General features: G+C 35.3%; 1 protein-coding gene across 1 annotated transcript in view; it reads right to left on the reverse strand.

Annotated features, from left to right (window-relative positions):
- The window catches only part of LOC134269470 (uncharacterized), a 77,727-nt gene extending 58,908 nt beyond the window's left edge, over positions 1–18,819 (reverse strand). Inside the window, exons 1-5 of the mRNA XM_062751674.1 lie at positions 18,649–18,819; positions 18,400–18,403; positions 16,058–16,279; positions 993–1,211; positions 248–478 (exon numbers count right to left, since the gene is read on the reverse strand). Coding sequence (XP_062607658.1) covers positions 248–478; positions 993–1,211; positions 16,058–16,279; positions 18,400–18,403; positions 18,649–18,819 — 847 coding nt within the window. The remainder of the gene's footprint in view (positions 1–247; positions 479–992; positions 1,212–16,057; positions 16,280–18,399; positions 18,404–18,648) is intronic.
- Between the last annotated feature and the right edge of the window lie 819 nt (positions 18,820–19,638).

Raw genomic sequence — 19,638 nt, forward strand, 5'->3', positions numbered from 1 at the left:
TTTTTCAGGCGTAAAGAAGAATTATTTTAAAGATTTCATTAATTTAAATGGTTTTAACCCCACCCCTCAGGCCTTAAGGACAGGGACACTAAAATTTCCAAGGGTCCTGAGTTACTCGGATGACCTAAAAAAATTAAAAAGTTTCCCATACCAATAAGACTGTTTAAACTACTGTATATATGATAAGATGATATAAAAAATATTTATTATAAATCTATGCAAAACAAGATGTATGTAACACATTTACCATTTGGAACATCCTTCTTGCAAGTGCTTAGTCTTGGATTGAAGTACTCTCCTTGAGAACAATGACTGATGTTCATGGTACGGTTTGTGTCACACACAATATAATCTGCCTGCCATAGTTTTCCTGGAAAGGCCTCGTTTCCATTTGTCAATCCTTGACAACTGGGTAACCGTTTATAACAAGGAATACATTTGGTACTGTTGAGAGCGCAGAGATTTTTATAATATTCACCTTAAACAAGAAAAAAAATATAGATGAAGAAACTCAAAGTAATATTTTATAAATCTATATGCCAGTTCTGCAGAATTACATCTTAAATCATAATTAATTATCATATTAATCATTATTATTGTCATTATGTTTTGACTGACTGATTGATTGTATGAATGTTTTACATCACTTTCGAGAATTCCACTTTTATTGAGACGCCAACATATAATGGGTTCAACGTTAAACTTTTACTCAGCATCGATTGAACAGTGGTTTTTCTTTTATCGGGACAAAGCCTACCGTGACAATGGGCTTGTTTCTTTTTAAGTAGTATTGGAAACATCCATGTAATTACGTTTTAAGTAATGTTTTGATTTGAATTAGTGCAATTGATTTGACATTCAAAAAGCAAAATTCTCTGCACTGCATTATATGGAATATGTATCCTCCTAAAATGTGATAAATTAAAAGTAATGTAAAACATACAAGTAAATATGTATGAAGTAAAATGCAAATGATGAAAAATAAAACATACACGGTGTCACAGGTTCCTTCCTTTTGGTGCAATTTACAGTTTTAAAATTCTGACATCTTCCAGTGCTTAAAGAGAAAAGATCTGGATATCCGCACTCAGTTTTCATATCTTCAAGTGTCTTTGATGAAAGCAGTTTTGAACAGTTGTAAAATTTCGCACAATTTTCGGGATCTGGTATTGCAGCAGAATGATTTTTTGAACACAGGAAGTTTAAAACAGCTGTTAAAAAAGGAAACATTGAGGAAGACATTTAATTAAAGTAATGGTTTACGTAAATATGTGCAACAAAATTGATCACATTCGCAAAAAAAAGTTAATTTCTGTATAGGGTCATGTTATCCAGTCTTTTAGTTGACCATTAAAGGCCCTGTCACACCGAGCTGCGTCCACACGGAGTCATTACGGCGTTGTAAAATTTTTAAAATCGCCGTGGCATCGCAGGGAAATTGCTCAACTTTCTGTAGTATTTTCATATCGTGAAGATCTCACGGCGTCCCTACGGCGACCGACGCGTTTCTACGGCGTTCTCACGGCGTTCCATTGCGTTTCCATGGAGATCTCCTCGCGATTGACTGCGCTTCCACGAAGTTTTCACGGCGTAATAGGAGTTGTCACCTCGCGTTCACGGCGTTCTCACTGCGCTGGCTGCGTTCACAATACGTTCACAATGCGCACTTCACACCCATGGATATTTATTCAGAAGGAGTGTAAAACATTTTTGTTTAAAGATTCAAATTACATGATGAAAAGACTTCTATTCATCTCAAGAAATATAATTTTAGATTAAAAATGATCCATTAGAATAATTCAGTACTAAATTATTAATCGTTTTATTATTAAAATCCTTCTTTTTTTTAAATTTTATCGATTGATATGTACATGTAAATCTAGTTTCCTTGATTTCATTATGTAATATGTATGTAAATCTGAAAAGATTTGAAAAGTTATTTTACCGCAACACCACTGAAACAACAGAACAAGTTCTCGTGTTACTTTCTCTCTTCAATTTTACTCTAATTCTCCTAGTGCAACAATTACTAGAATCATTGCTGATCAAATATGAGGCCATTGCTCTTGTTCTGTGAGCTGGTTGACAACGCTCTAACAATTCCGTGAAAGCGCACTGTGATCGCCAACGGACGCTGTAAAAACGCGATGGGATCGCATTGATCGCAGTGACAACTCCGTGTTGTCGTTGTGTAATCGCAGTCCATAAAAAATAACAAGACGATTAATCGCATCACAAGCGCCGTGAAAGCGCGGTAGAAACGCAGTGACATCTCCAAGGACTCCGCGACGTCTCCGTGAGGTCTCCGTAGAAGCGCAGTCTACTATCAATGCATTCATGCTGCGATCATGTGCGTCTTCACGGCATTCGCACGGAGATCGCACTGCGTTGTTGGAGATCTTACCGCGATGCTACGGCGATCATACTGCGTTTCTACTGCGCTCTTATCAGACCGCGATCACACGGCGCGTATTTTGTGCATGCCTAAAGAGATCGCCGTCCCTTGGCGTTCTAGAAGACCCTACGCGATCCTACGGCGTACAGTGGAGATCTTGCCGCGTTGTCACGGCGCTGTAGGAGACTCTACTGCGATCATCTCGGCGTTTTGCATTTTTTATGGACTGCGATTACACAACGACAGCAGGAGTTGTCACTGCGATCCTTGCGCTCCCTTGGCGTTTCTTCAGCGTCCGCTGGCAATCACAATGCGCTTTCACGGCGTTGTTAGAGCGCTTTCAGTCAGCTCACAAAACAAGAGCAATGGTCTCATATTTGATCAGCAATAATTCTAGTATTTGTTGCACTAAGAGAATTTAAGTAAAACTGGGATGAGAAATTACACCAGAACTTGTTCTGGTGTTTCATTGGAGTTGCGGCTGAATTTGTAGCAACTTTTCAATGTGTTTATTTTTTTTTACATTCATAATGAAATCAAAGAAAATTTAACAACACATCTGAACCGATAAAATTTAAAAAAGAAGGATTTTGATAATAAAACTATTAATAATTTAGTACTAAATTATTCAAGTAGAAAATTTTTAATTATTAAGAATATTTCTTTGCATGAATAGAAGTCTTTTCAGCATATAACTTGAATCTCTGAACAAAAATGTTTTGCACTCCTTCTGAATATATATCCATGGATGAAGAACGCATTGTGAACGTATTGTGAACGCAGCCAGCGCAGTGAGAACGCCGTAAACACGAGGTGAAAACTCCGTGGAAACGCAGTCAATCGCCGAGAGATCTCCGTTGGAACGCAGTAGCACGCCATGAGATCGCCGTAGAAATGCGTTGGTCGCCGTAGGAACGCCGTGCCATCTTCACATTGTTAAATTTTTTTTAGAAATCTGTGCAATTTCCTTGCGACTCCATGGCGATTTTTAAAATTTAACAACGCCGTAATGACTCCGTGTGAACGCAGCTTGGTGTGACAGGGCCTTAACTTGATACTGTCATGAGAGAGTAATATCCGCACTAAGGTGTTTGCCTCTAAATACACACTCCTACATATTGGGCTTTCCAAGGGAAAAATCAAAATAATTCTATAATTTACACTGAACATGTATTCGTCAAATTGAGTATGAAATTCTCAGACCCTGTGACCATGTGACCTATGACTCAAAACCTCTTATATGTATTTTATATGCTTAATTCATTACCGGTTTGAAAAAACAGAATTTAAATAATGATGTAAATTAGATTTTGAAAAATGTTTTTCTCATTATAGGAACTTTTTAAATTTACTAATACCCCCCTCCCCCGACACCACAAACACACGGCACGTATGTTTTTTTTTAAATGGGCTACATGTAGATGGAAAAGTTATGTGAAAACATCGTTTGTTATGAATTAATTTAAAATTTGTTCTTTTACTATACATGTTTACATGTTCACACCTTTTGGAAAATTTCTGCATCACACATTGGGTTGCGTCACCCATTATCATATTTTTAGATTAAGCACCACTCGGCACAGCTCGGCCGATTCCCACTTCATCTGATAAGGCGATTGAATCAGCCAAGGTTTGCCGAATAGCACATGGTGCAGTTTGGTGTGTATTGAAATAATTCATTTTGTGTTTTAATTGGATTATATTTCATGAAATTGACAGGACCTATGAGAGTCGGTAAGTACAAGTTTAAGTACATATTGGAGTAAAATAAACCGAAATGAAAATGATTAGGTTAAAGTTCAAAAAGGGTCAAAGATCATCGCATGCCACATTAGACGAATTTCTCCCGTTGTCGATGTGACATTCATCAGTTACTGGTGTAGTTCCAGATTTTTTTCGGGAGGGGGAGGGGGGTTCACACCTCAGTCAAAAAAATTACAGCCCAGAATTTCCTGACAAGCAAAGAAAAAAAAATAAAAACAAATCAACAAAATAAAAACAATGATAGTGGGGTCAATGTTTTCTAAGGGGGAGGATGTCCAAAATCATTTTTTATTTGCTTCAGTAAACATTCTTATTCAAATAACAAAGCAAATTCCAAGGGGGGATCCAATCTCCCTAGCCACTCCCTGTCCCTGAAATTACAATCGATCTTATGACTCCAAAATAGTAGATTTTTTTCCATTTGACTATATACATATTTTGTTTCTAGTGTTTATATAATGTCTGACTGTTTGTCCGCAGAAACTTTAACCTTGCCCATAAGTTTTAAGTGGGATGGGCTATACACTTGGCTTCCACATTTCATAGATTAATTCCTTGTGACAAGTCCTTTTAATTGGGTACCACCAATTTTGACCTCTCGATCTCTTGACCTTGCTTGACCTTGGATTTTTACTCATTTTTACAAGAAAAATACCAAAATGTATACTTGGCTTAAATTTTGATCAGTAGGTGCTAGGGTTTTCATGCTTAACATTTGTATTCATTGTGAACTTTCAACAGGTATAAATACGTTTGACCTTGACCATAGAGTTTGACCTGCTCTAAAAAAAAAATTAACCTTGGCAATTAGTTTTGAACAGAAAGTACTAGGGATTTCTTATTTCACATATGTATTCCTTGTGACAAGACTTTCTTTTGATACCAACAATTTTAACCCTTTGAACTTGACCTTTGAGTTTGACATACATTTTAGAAACTTCAACCTTCACCATAGGCTGTCATACGGGGGCATCAGTGTATCACAAACACATCTTGTCTTCATTATTTTTAAGTGGTGGTGTCTCCATATGAGAGAAAAATTCCCGAGAGAGATGTTTTCACAATAAACAAACAAATTACTGAAAAAAATATATAACATGAACATGTATGTCATATCTCTTGTTCTCCCTTGTTTACTAGCTTTATTTTGCTACTCAAAACACCTTGATTAACTATTTTCATTCATACTGTTTTCTGAAATGTTTAATTTTTTTTAACAATGGATACATGTCATACATTTTCAGCTTCTCAAAAAATTGCATGAAAAAAAAAAGCTTTTCAAACACCGTAACCATGGTAACCCTTTCAAAATACTCATTTGAGCTTTTCTTGTTTCCTTATCACATTACGTCTGTCGTCCATCTGTTTGTCTGGAGAGTTTTTACATTATTAACTTCTTCTCCAGAACCACTGGGCCAATTCTAACCAATTTACATAGAAATATGTACATTTGTATGTTAGTCTGTCCATCTGTCTCAATAAATTTAACCTTTGTCATCACGGTCATATCTATTGAATGAGAAGAGACAAGGCATTCATATTAAACATATCTAGTTGTGTTTACCTGTGACAGTGGCATGATTTTTTTTACCCGTGACCTTGAAGTTTGACCTACTTGCAAAAAAATTACATGTTTTAAATTCATCATTTTGAAAGAGAAAAGTTAGGGCATTCATATTATACATGCATGTATATTATTACTTGTGATAAGACCTTTCCAAATAAATCATCACTTTTGAGTCTGTGACCTTGACCTTGAAGCTTAACCTACTTTTCAAAAATGTAGCATTTGCTTATAACTTTTGATTGAGAAAAGATATGACTTTCACATTTGACATGTACATTAATTACTCATAAGAATACAAGATGTTTCCCAGTAGGCGATGATTTTTTACCCCTTGACGTTGATGCTTAACCTTATTTTCAAAATATTTACCTCTCCTAAAAGATTATAAGCCTACTGTGTAAACTGTAGGAGGAGTTCAGGAAAGACGGGGCTTTATGCATAAAAAAACGTCATTTTCGACCACTATTTGACCCCCCGGGACAAAATCGAAATTCCGAAACCTTGCTGCACATCTACATGACACCACCAACCATCTCCCAAAAGATGATTAGGCCACTGACTAAAATGTAGGAGGAGTTCAGGGAAGACTGGGCTTTTTGCATATAAAACTTCATTTTTTACCCCCATTTGACTCCCCGGGGCAAAATAAAAATTCCGAAACCTTACAGCACATCTACATGACACCACCAACAATCTCTTAAAAGATGATTAAGTTACTATGTAAATTGTAGGAGGAGTTCAGGGAAGACGGGGCTTTATGAATAAAAAACATCATTTTTCGACCCCCCATTTGACCCCCCGGGGCAAAATCCCCGGGGCAAAGGAAACCTTACAGCACATCTACATGAAACAACCAACCATTTCCTAAAAGATTATTAAGCTACTGTGTAAAATGGAGGAGGAGTTCAAAATTCCGAAACCTTGCTGCACATCTACATGACACCACCAACCATCTCCCGAAAGATGATTAGGCCACTGACTAAAATGTAGGAGGAGTTCAGGGAAGACTGGGCTTTATGAATAAAAAAAACTTCATTTTTTACCCCCATTTGACTCCCCGAGGCAAAATAAAAATTCCGAAACCTTACAGCACATCTACATGACACTACCAACAATCTCTTAAAAGATGATTAAGTTACTATGTAAATTGTAGGAGGAGTTCAGGGAAGACGGGGCTTTATGAATAAAAAACATCATTTTTCGACCCCCATTTGACCCCCCGGGGAAAATCAAAATTCCGAAACCTTGCTGCACATCTACATGACACCACCAACCATCTCCCGAAAGATGATTAGGCCACTGACTAAAATGTAGGAGGAGTTCAGGGAAGACTGGGCTTTATGAATAAAAAAAAACTTCATTTTTTACCCCCATTTGACTCCCCGAGGCAAAATAAAAATTCCGAAACCACATCTATATGACACTACCAACAATCTCTTAAAAGATGATTAAGTTACTATGTAAATTGTAGGAGGAGTTCAGGGAAGACGGGGCTTTATGAATAAAAAAAACTTCATTTTTCGACCCCCATTTGACCCCCCGGGGCAAAATCAAAATTCCGAAACCTTGCTGCACATCTACATGACACCACCAACCATCTCCCAAAAGATGATTAGGCCACTGACTAAAATGTAGAAGGAGTTCAGGGAAGACTGGGCTTTATGAATAAAAAAACTTCATTTTTTACCCCCATTTGACTCCCCAGGGCAAAATAAAAATTCCGAAACCTTACAGCACATCTACATGAAACCACCAACCATTTCCTAAAAGATTATTAAGCTACTGTGTAAAATGAAGGAGGAGTTCAGGGAAGACGGGGCTTTATGAATAAAAAACGTCATTTTTCGACCCCAATTTGACCCCCCGAGGTAAAATCGAAATTCCGAAACCTTACTCACATCTACATGACACCACCAACCATCTCCCAAAAGATGATTAGGCCACTGACTAAAATGTAGGAGGAGTTCAGGGAAGAAGGGGCTTTATGCATAAAATGCGTCATTTTTCGACCCCCATTTGACCCCCGGGGAAAAATCAAAATTCCGAAACCTTGCAGCACATCTACATGACACCACCAACCATCTCCCAAAAGATGATCAGGCTACTGACTAAAATGTAGGAGGCGTTCAGGAAAGACGGGGCTTTATGAATAAAAAACATCATTTTTCGACCCCCATTTGACCCCCCGGGGCAAAATCAAAATTCTGAAACCTTACTGCACATCCACATGACACCACCAACCATCTCCCAAAAGATGATTAGGCCACTGACTAAAATGTAGGAGGAGTTCAGGGCTTTTTGCATATAAAACTTCATTTTTTGACCCCCATTTGATTAGGCCACCCCGGGGCAAAATCAAAATTCCGAAACCTTACAGCACATCTACATGACACCACTAACAATCTCTTAAAATATGATTAGGCTACTATGTAAAATGTAGGAGTTCAGGGAAGACGGGGCTTTATGAAAAAAAAAAAAGTCATTTTTCGACACCCATTTGACCCACTGAAGCAAAGTCAAAATTCCGAAACCTTACTGCACATCTACATGAAACCACCAACCATTTCCTAAAAGATTATTAAGCTACTGTGTAAAATGAAGGAGGAGTTCAGGGAAGACGGGGCTTTTTTGCATGAAAAAACGTCATTTTTCGACCCCCATTTGACCCCCCGGGGAAAAATAAAAATTCCGAAACCTTGCAGCCACATCTAGATGACACCACCAACCATCTCCCAAAAGATGATGAGGCTACTGACTAAAATGTACGAGGAGTTCAGGGAAGACGGGGCTTTGTGCATGAAAAAAACGTCATTTTCGACCCCCATTTGACCCCCCGGGGCAAAATCAAAATTCCGAAACCTTACTGCACATCTACATGAAACCAGCAACCATCTCCTAAAAGATGATTAAGCTACTGTGTAAAATGTAGGAGGAGTTAAGGAAAGACGGGACTTCATGCATAAAAAACGTAATTTTTCGACCCCCAATTGAACCCCCGGGGCAAAATCGAAATTCCGAAACCTTACTGTACATCTACATGACACCAACAACCATCTCCCTAAAGGTGATTAGGCTACTGTGTAAAATGTAGGAGGAGTTCAGGGAAGACGGGGCTTTTGGCATATAAAACTTCATTTTTTGACCCCCATTTGACTCCCCGGGGCAAAATGAAAATTCCGAAACCTTACAGCACATTTACATGACACCACCAACCATCTCCCAAAAGTATTATGATACTGTGTAAAATGTAGGAGGGGTTCAGGGAAGACGGGGCTTCATGCATAAAAAACGTAATTTTTCGACCCTCATTTGACCCCCGGGGCAAAATCAAAATTCCGAAAACTTACGGCGCATGTATATGACACCACCAACCATCTCCCAAAAGATGATTAGGCTACTGACTGAAATATAGGAGGAGTTCAGGGAGGACGGAGCTCTTTGCATAAAAAATGACATTTTCGACCCCCATTTGACCCCCCGAGGCAAAATCAAAATTTCGAAACCTTACTTCACATCTACATGACACCACCAACCATTTCCTATAAGATTATTAAGCTACTGTGTAAAATGGAGGAGGAGTTCAGGGAAGACGGGGCTTTTTGCATAAAAAACGTCATTTTTCGACCCCCATTTGACCCTCCGGGGCAAAATCAAAATTTCGAAACCTTACTGCACATCTACATGAAACCACTAACCATCTCCTAAAAGATGATTAGGCTACTGTGAAAAATGTAGGAGGAATTCAGGGAAGAGGGGACTTTTTGCATACAAAACTTCATTTTTCGACCCCCATTTGACCCCCCAGGGGAAAGTCAAAATTCTGAAACCTTACTGCACATCTACATGACACCACCAACCAATCACCATCTCCCAAAAGATGATTAGGCTACTGTGTAAAATGTAGGAGGTGTTTAGGGAAGAAAAGTGTGACAGACGGACGGACGAACATGAGTAACAACAATATATCCGAACTTTCTTTAGAAAGTGCGGGTATAAATAGGAAGCCCAGCGCTATGCACCACAACTGCAGGCACGTAGCAACGAGGGGGGATTACTTTTACTACTGAAATGTTCACTGAAAGGCTGAAAGGCAGGCCTGGGGGCCATAAAACTTAGACGAGCTCAATTTGAGCTCAATCTCACTTTTTTCAACGGAATTCATAGCGGAAAAGTGAGACTGAGATCAAAAGTAAGCTCGTCTAAGTTTTATGACCCCCAGGCCATATTAGGAAATGTTGTTTTGTATGCAAAAAAACTGGTACTGAAAGAAGTCGGTATCTAAAAGAAGTTAGCCCTTACCCCCCTCCCCCTCCACGAAATAGGATTTTCAAATCTGAACAATGTTTTTTTTACTTGTCAACTTTTCCAGGTAAGTAAAAAAAAAATTCTCCCCCTCCCCCCACTTTCAGAAACGATGCTACGTGCCTGACTGCAAAAATCAAAAATCGCCATGGTCAAGACACATGCTCATTCAATCAAATGACAGTTATTTGACATTTCAAGTTTACATTTTACAAAAGTCAATTTGTTATTTGCCCAAATAAATGAAAATGAAGGGACCAAAATGTGTCTGTGTTACAACATAGTAAACAACTGCAGACAGATATAAAGAGTTACACTGTACACATTACTGGATGATAAAAAGATTCAGAATTGGGAAAATATGGCTGATTTTTTAATTTGGAAAGGGTCCGGTAAACGGATCCTAAAACAAGCCAGGAAAACCCCTGAAAAATAGGGAACATCTTGTTACTCGAACCTTGAAAAATGTCGTCACGCACTATGACCCAACATTTCAATTCTCTGAATGTTGGGTCATGACCCCCCACAGCATCAATTTTGGTTGACAGTATGCGACTCTAGAGCAGACGCTCTAACCACAGCCCCACGCGGGCGACCTTATCATTTGGATAAAACTCCATTACTTAAAACATGATTTACTTTCGTGAAAAGTTTTTTAGATGTTTAATTTTAAATACTCACGTCTTGAATAATTTTTACATTCTTTGAATTGTGGATTGAAATATTGTAAATGACATTTCTTGACTTAGATTGTTCTGTTTTGTCGACATTCGATGTAATCTGGTGCGAACTGCTTCCCTGGAAATATCTGTTTGCCATCTTGCAATCCAACACAGGAAGGTAACCTTTTTATGCAGGGCAAACAGTCTGAATCAGTTGAATTACACAAATTTTGGACATATTCACCTGTAAAAAAAAATATAAAATATGAATTTAAAAACAATCAAGCATTTAAGGAGGAATGCCACATCAACTTTTTATTTTATAGATCTCTAAGTCAAACTTTTTAAACAATGGTTTCAGCATTAAAAGGCCGACATTAGCTCTTAATTAATCTATATGATTTTTTTCGTATTTTTTCAAAGAAAATAAAATATAATTATTTACATCCAAAATAAATGCTTTCTCGTAAAAATTTTGCTGTAAATGAATGTATCACATGAATACCTAATAAAATATGTAAAGAAAGGCGTATAGATATTTTAATTTTTTTTAGATAAAAAAAATATTTATGAAAATAAAACACATAATTTGTGAATATTTTTTAAACCTGTGGTCAAAATCTTCTTAAAACCAGTCACAACTGGGGAGAACATGTTCGTTAATCATATTTATAAAAGAAATTGAAACGAAATGGCCAAATTTTAGAGAAATTATTTTTTTTAATTTCGGCCAATCCCGATCAAAATTACACCGATCCCAACCATAATTGTACAATTGTTGAAAAATAAATAACATTTCCAGAAGAACGCTAATTTGATAAGGTGTAATAAGGGATAAACATTTATTGAACTTGACAATAAAATAGATTTTTTTCATTGTAAATGCATGAAGAGGCTATAAATTAGCATTTTATTCATTTTGTGTTAATTTTGATCGGGTTAGGTCCAAATATTAAAAAAAAAAAAATTCTCAATTTCTCGATTTCGTTTCAATTTCTTTTTAAAATATGATTGACAAACATGTTGTCCTCAGTTTTGACTAGTTTTAAGGTGTTTTTAACCATAAGTTTAAAAAATATTCACAAACAATGTGTTTTATTTTCATAAATAATTTTTATAAAAAGAATTCAAAAAGTCTATCCAGCCTTACTTCACATGTTTTATTAGATATTCATATGATGCATTCATTTACAGCAAAAGTTTTACTCGAAAACAGCTTATTTGGATATAATAAATTTTTTCCATTTCCTTTGAAAAAATACAAAAAAATTAATATGAAATAATTAAGAGCTAATATCGGCCTTTCAGTGGTGCAACCATTGTTTAAAAAGGATGACTCAAAGATCTATAAAATAAAAAGTTGGTGTGGCAATCCATCTTAAGTAATAAATTCTCTTTTCTTTCCTGGTGAGGGTTAATCTGTCCAATACTTTAAGAAAATTGAAACTTTATTTTAACAAGCAAATTAAGAATTGTGGTCCTCCGCCTTCGGTGTCTTTTTGGGTTAGACGACATTTTCATAGCATACTGTGTCAAATATGAACGCCCTAATCATGTGTTATTCAGAAAATTAGGTCAATCATGAAGGTCAAGGGGTCAGAAACCATAGCATGCTTGGAAATATCTTGTCACAGGTAATGCACATCTCAAATATGCTAGCACTATCTCTTCTTGATAAAAAGTTAAAAGAAACAATTAACATTTTTTTTAAAGGAAGGTAAAACACCAAGGTCAAGTTCAAGGGGTCAAAAATCATAAAGTATTTAAAAAAGATCTCGTCACAGGCAACAAACAGGTTTAATATGAAAGCCATATTTCCTTTCATTCAAATGTTATGACCAAATTTAAAGTTTCTGAAAAGTTGGTCAAACTTCAAGGTCAAGGTAAAAAATCATATTGTACATATGATAGGTCTTATCACAGGCAATACACAGATTTCAAGGTCACGAGGTCAAAAATCATAATATAAGAAAGGTTTTGTCACAGGTTATACACATATTTAATATATCTTCTCATTCAAAATTTATGGCAAATTTAAAGTACTGTTTAATTTTTAAAAAAAAGGTCAAACTTCAAAGTCAAGGTAACGGGGTCAAAAATCATAGTGCGTTTAGAAAGGTCTTGTCACAGATAATATACATTTGTAATATGAAAGCCCTATCTCTTCTTATTCAAAAGATATGTCACGGTAGCCTAGTGGTAGAACGTTCGCTTCGTGATCGGAAGGCCCGGGTTAGATTCTTGTTCGCGGCGCCGCGTCATACCTAAGACGTAAACATAGGTAGTAACTGTTCCTTCGCCAAGCGCTCGGCATAAGAAGTTAAAGTCACGGGTCCTTCGGATATGACCTTAAAAATGTAGGTATTGTGTCATGGTAGGTGTTGGCACGATAAAGAACCCTTATTGCTCAATGGCCTCGAGTGCCGACTATAGGTCTACCTAGGTCTAAATTTGAAGCCCTTAACCCCACCGGTGCCGTGTCTTTATGAGTGAAAAAATTCTCGCACGGAACGTCAAACAAAGAACAATCAATCAATCAAAGTATAAAGACCAAGGTTAAATTTATTGGTACGGACGGACAGAACTACAGACTGACAGACAAACAAACGTATGAGATTTAATACCACCTAGCTTTTGCGAAAGTGGGGGACAATAAACAGAAATATAAACGCATCAAGTTTCAACAGTATCGCCCTGTTTTAAGACGCCCTACAATAATCAATTTGTCCATCTTCCTGTTATCGATCTCGTCAGTTCTTCAAAATGACAGAATAATCTAAGAAGATTTCATTTATGCACTTTAAATTTTTCATTGCTTAGAGTGGAGTACAATACATGTAGATCTAGAGTTAAGGATAATTTGATGTATGGATTGATATACTGTAAATGAATTATACTTAGCGTGATGATATTTGGCGGAAATTGAATTTTGTACGTTAGTGTGGGTTTGATTTAGCGCATATCTTAATGTTCTTCTTTATAGGTACATATATATGTGCCAGACATTTAGCGTAGTATTTAAATTAAGGAATAAATTATGGCTTTCCGTCAAAATATGCTAAAAAGAATACACAGCCAAACAAATGTAATATGTTTACAGTAAATCTTGATCTGATTTCGAGATGACATGGATAATCGATCCCTTACAAATTACACAGAAATCGTAGGTTTTCCTTGGTGCTTGGTCCAGTACCATATTTTTTACTCTACGATGCGGTTTGATGATCAAGACTCATTTCCATTGTTTACTTTATTTATTTCCCGGGCGACAATTAATGGTTACATCAATGTTTTCTTGTTGGTTTTTGATTTCGATGAACGGTGTTGCCGTGGTTACTAAAAATAGAAATTTTTGTGCAATACTTTTAAAATGCTACTCCTCCAACAGTTTTGGTCTGATATCAATATAACTTGGTACACAAGTAGACTACACCAAAACGCTAATTGTAGTCGGCGCGCTCGCGTAACAGATTTTGTTAATGAAATTAATCGCTTATACAATTTTGTTAGCATCGGTTATTTTACTTGATATTCTTATACTAATCAAAATTCTGAAAGTACTAATAGGAGTTGATTTTCTACCGGTAAGAGGCCTCCGTCAGTTAGCTGACTATTATGACGGTTTCAATAAAATTCAATGTTTGACACTTTGTTCACAACTTTTTCAAATTATGTTCATTTATGCTTCAAAAGGAAGTTTGTGAGAATTAAATGAAAAAGAAAATGACACGATTCTACAAAGTAAAAAAAGTTTTTGTTTTGATGTCACCATAACTTTAGAAAGATATGTCAAAAAGTGTAAGATTTTATTCTGTTCAATTATTTTCAATAAATTTATAAAGTATTTTTGACCAAATTTTTTTTTAAAGGCTTATTAATAGCAAATCAATTTCTGTAACTAAAGTTACTCCCCATCCTCTTATAAAGACAAGTTAATTTTTAGTAGTAGTATTATTTTAAAACGTAACAAAAAATCTTTTGAACTGATACTTGATTTCCTATATATTTCAATGTAAAAATTGAATTCCTTATTGCAGCCCCGCCCTACCACCGGTATTCATGGTTTGAACAATTTAAAATCTATACTACCCCAGGATGCTTCGAAATAAGTTTCATTGGCAGTGGTTATTTAGAAGAAGTCGAAAATGTGAACAGTAATTGAGTCCTCAGCTGAAGAAGATTTTTAAAAACCCTATACCTATTTTTGTCATTTTGTTGATTATCTCAGTATTTACCCTTGTGAAAAGTGAGGTCAAAGTACAAAGAAATGATGTAGTTGAAAAACTTTCATTTTAACAAATTAAACTCCTCTTTACTCAAGGATGCTTTGCACTAATGTGTTTGAGATAAATACTATTTTTAAAAAAATTGGCATTTCAAATGTCAAAGTCATAAATGTAAAGCAGTTATTTCAGATTAAAGCAGAAGTCGAAAATGTGAACAGTCTTTAAAACTGAGATAAACAATTATTTAAGAAAAGTGAGGTCGAGGTCAATGGAAAGATCAGGGTAAAAAAATGTTCATGCAGATGAATAGCTCTCCTCATTATGTATCAGCAAATGAAGATTGATAAAAGTATTGTGAGTGAATTCTTTAAAACTGTTAAACAGCTGATGAAGTCAAGGTCAAAAGAGAGATGAAAAAAAAAAACTTTTTTACATTCTTTGAATTGTGCATATGAAGTTTGATAAAAATATTGTAAATGACGGGAGACGGATACTCCTTGACTTAGATTGTTCTGTTTTGTCGCCTATATTCATTCGATGTAATAACAGAGGATAGCTAGGATTGATCATGACTTCCCTGCTATATGATAAAATATATATCTGACTTGAACCATCTTGCAATCCAACACATTTTTTTGGAAGGTATTTCACCTTTTTATGCATGGGCAAACAACTGTCTTGAAATGATTTATTTTGAAACCATCTTATTCTTGTTTTGTTTTTGTTTGTTTGTTTGTTTTTTTGATAACTGTAACTTTTTTCGCTATAAAGCCTATTTGGATCTGTTGTTAATATACACATACACTTTAAGGACTGGTTCGCGGTGAGAAATATTCACAATGACATAGCTCTCGAGAACTTCGCGAAAATATCTCGCACGCAAATAAAAGTTGGTTTACAGTATCTGCCATTGGAAGGACATTTTCACAATTTAGATCCTCCTTTAGGCAAGGATGTTTTGTTCCAGCTTTGGTTGTTCTTACATGTTAGAGGTCAAAATATGAAAAGTTTAGATACGGACGGGCAGACCACTACAAAGACAGACCAGACAAACAGACGGACGAAAGCCGCAAAATGATAATCAGAAAAGCTCCGTAAAGTTTTCAGCTCAAGTGAACTTAAATGAGTTTAAAAAAATTACATGGTGCCTGAACTTCTTTTCTCCTTCCACAGTTCCCAGTTACTGTTGAAAATGGTTCACATGATTTTGTTGAAGATGAAAATAGATCAGGATAGTTGCATTCTCTCAAAAAAGGTTTTCCTAATGCTGACAAGTTGTGTGAACAATCATAAAATTGTGCACAATTGAAAGGATCGGCAACTATTGCAGTCATGTTATGCTTGCAGACTAACTCAATGTGAACTGTAAAAAAAAAAAAAACCCCAGTATTAATGTATTTTGTTCTCTTTCTTCAATCACACTCTTCCTCATACTACATTCATATATGTATAATGTTATAGAGTTATTGACTGCGTATGAGGGCAACATATGATTCGTTGGACCTGAAGGTGAAAATGTTGCCCGAGGCCGCAGGCCAAGGGCAACATTTTCACCTTCAGGTCCAACAAATCATATGCTGCCCGAATCCCAGTCTATCACTGTTTTGTTATACCCTTCAGTGCTCACTTAAGATTTAATCAATACACACTATCTTATCAATAACTTTATATGGGAAAATTATGGCTTGGGGAAGCTCTAAACACTAACAGAAAATGTTTTTCGACTCTGAGAAAAATATATCATACAAAGATATGCATATTGAGACTTTTCGATTATTTAGAACATAGGGTATGTGCCTTGTTTGAGCAGGGAAAATGTTCAAAGACAATGGACTATTTGTGAGCAGAAATCACTGTTGTTTACTTACACTGGGAAAATTAATGAAAATAATTAATTAAATTTCTTACTCTTGGTCTTATATAATGCTAAAAATATTCTAATCTATTATAAATTATGTAATTAACGGTAAATAGCAATTTCTTTAATCTTACATCTAAGGGCAGATCACTCTAACTGTATAAAACTACCCAATAAATACAGTGGCTGCAACGTTATTGTTGACAACCTACACGAACGATCACGTTACACGAACGATTCCGCACGATTAAACCTGTTACACGAACGATCCTTCACGCACACGATTCTACACGTTACACGATCTTACACGACTGCTAAGGCAAGCGCACGATTCTCAAAAATATTTAGGAATCGATATTTTCAAAACGAAATACGGCTTAATACTGATTTTAAATTTCAAAGAATTATTAATATTATTTCATCGACTTTGAAATTTTTTTTAAAAATGGAAATAGATATATCTGGAACTAAATACATGTAAGACTTACTTATTATTTCACATTAATTTTTTGAATAATTATTTAGGTAATTCTCCGACTTAAGAAAATTGATTTTTTTTTTGTTCTGTTAGAAGATTTCATGTAGGAAGACCGTAAACTTTGATTGATTTGGGTTTCATAATATGCAGAAAGGAGATATTATTGAAGAAAAAATGGCAGCATGGAATGACTTTAATTACAAGTTATATCCATGTGTTTCCAATGTTTGTGAATCTCTAAAAATGAGCTTGCCAATTATTTAACAGTTTTCTTATTTGCAGAAATTAAAAAAATTTTATCAAAAGTAAGCTCTAGAAATAAACAATAATAAACAAAACCCCGAAAATCATGTTGTGTGCATGTACATTCACCGACTCAATATTTATGTAAGCATTAAGAAATGTTTATGTATTTGTAAAAATATTTAAGAAATAAATAACAAGTTTATAAACTTCAATGGGAATTGAAGTGGGTCGGTTACGTGATCAAATCCTGTGACGGCCGAAAATGGCACAAATGTATATATTTATTTTTGATGTATTTATTTTAAAAATATTTTGACCACAATTAGCAGTAAACAAGAATGAACATCAGAGAAAGAAACGTTAATCACAGGGGCTTGTGTAGAGAAAATAAATCAGTTGAAAAAAATCATCTAAGTACGGTTTATCGATCACAATAGGGTACGGTATTTGACGAGAACATAATATTGTACGACTTACTATGTATTGATTGTTTACAAGCGATCATTAGTTCGTTCTTCATTCAATTATGTATTTTGCGCTTCATTCATTTCATTTGGAGTTAAATTTAAAAAAAAAAGACAAATGAAATGCTTGTTTAACAAATAACAATCCGATAAAAACTTACAAAACGAAATTTGCACGTTTATAAAAGCACGATTACGCACGATTGAGTCTGATACACGCACGATCTCGCACGTTACTCGAACGATCATGCACGATTCTACACGATTTGTTTGTCAAAAATAACATTGCAGCCACAGTACTCTTTAGTGTGCACTGTTTAGAGCGTCCTTAATCATTAAATATAAAACAATAACTGAGAAAGAACAAAATTATTTATATTTTTTTTTACATCACAAAAATTATTTATCACAAAGCATATTCTCCCTTTCTTCCTTACCTTGCTGGTAGTAACAACTCATGCCACTCTTAACTTCGGTTATTTCCTCGTCGCCGATATTGAACGATAAATAATTACTTGTGACGTAGCAGTGACGTTGCGGTCTAACAATTCTTATGTTGGACCGGCAGGCCAGTCAACAGTGAAATTGTTAGACCGATGAAATAAATATTTCTTTTGTTGGACTTTCCATTAGTAATAAAAATATAGAAAGCTATTTATAAGGGTATAACAAATATCTTTAAAAACCTGGACAAGCTTTTGTTGTGTCGCATGGCCTTGTTTCTTGTCCTTTTCCGCTACAGTTTTGTCCTCCATATGCAGATGGGGGGTTGTTACACGTTCTTTTGCGTATTGTTGTTCCATTCTCACAGGACACTGAACATAGTCCCCAGCTTTGCCATGCAGACCAGCCTCCATCAACTATAATGCAAAAAATATCATTCCTTCGAGCTACTTTTTGACATTTTATTCAGATTATATAAACTGGTATATTTGAGGAACGTTTTTAAGTTTTGTATGAGTTATTGGTGTGTGAATCACACAAACGTGTCATGTGGGCATATTCAATGAAGCGCGCTAGCGCCTCAACAAAAATATGCGTTTTTTTAAGTCAAATTTAAAAAAATTATAAAAGCTTAAAATCAATAAAAATACATTCAAGTTAGTTTGTTTAAATTAAATTGTTAAATTAAAACATCATTGCCATGTTGATCTGTTTAAGTATTATTTATTTTTATTTGACAATATTTATTTTACTTTATTACTCTCATGATGAATTTATCATTAAGTTTTTGTTGTATTTTGTTAAATCCTACAGGATTTTTTTTTTATTAAACAAAATTGAATTCTTACAAAAATATCTGATACAAGCAGCTATTTTTTCATGTTTTCTCATGAAATGAAAAATATCTCATGTAGTAGTCAAAGGTTTCAAAATTGCCAAGGCTAAAATAAATTATACCTTTGTTCAAACTAATGCGACCGACCAAATTACTTGTATATCGAGCTGACTGATAACATTTTTTAAGTAAGATGAATCAAATTTTTTTTATTGTTAACCAAGTTTTAAAAAAGGATAATTTCATCAAAATCAGTTTTCATCAGAACGGCCGACATTGTTGTACTGTGATTTTCAAGCATTCGTTGGAAACAAAATAGTGCCAAGATGTGACCAGAGAATTAGTTCTTCATAAAACAACGGCGACGTCTCAATCTTATGCCTTTAGCTAATTAGAA

The sequence above is a fragment of the Saccostrea cucullata genome, unplaced genomic scaffold (genome assembly GCF_032062105.1).
Source record: "Saccostrea cucullata isolate Sc308-1 unplaced genomic scaffold, CSIRO_AGI_Scuc_v1 ctg678, whole genome shotgun sequence".
Classification (NCBI taxonomy): domain Eukaryota; kingdom Metazoa; phylum Mollusca; class Bivalvia; order Ostreida; family Ostreidae; genus Saccostrea; species Saccostrea cuccullata.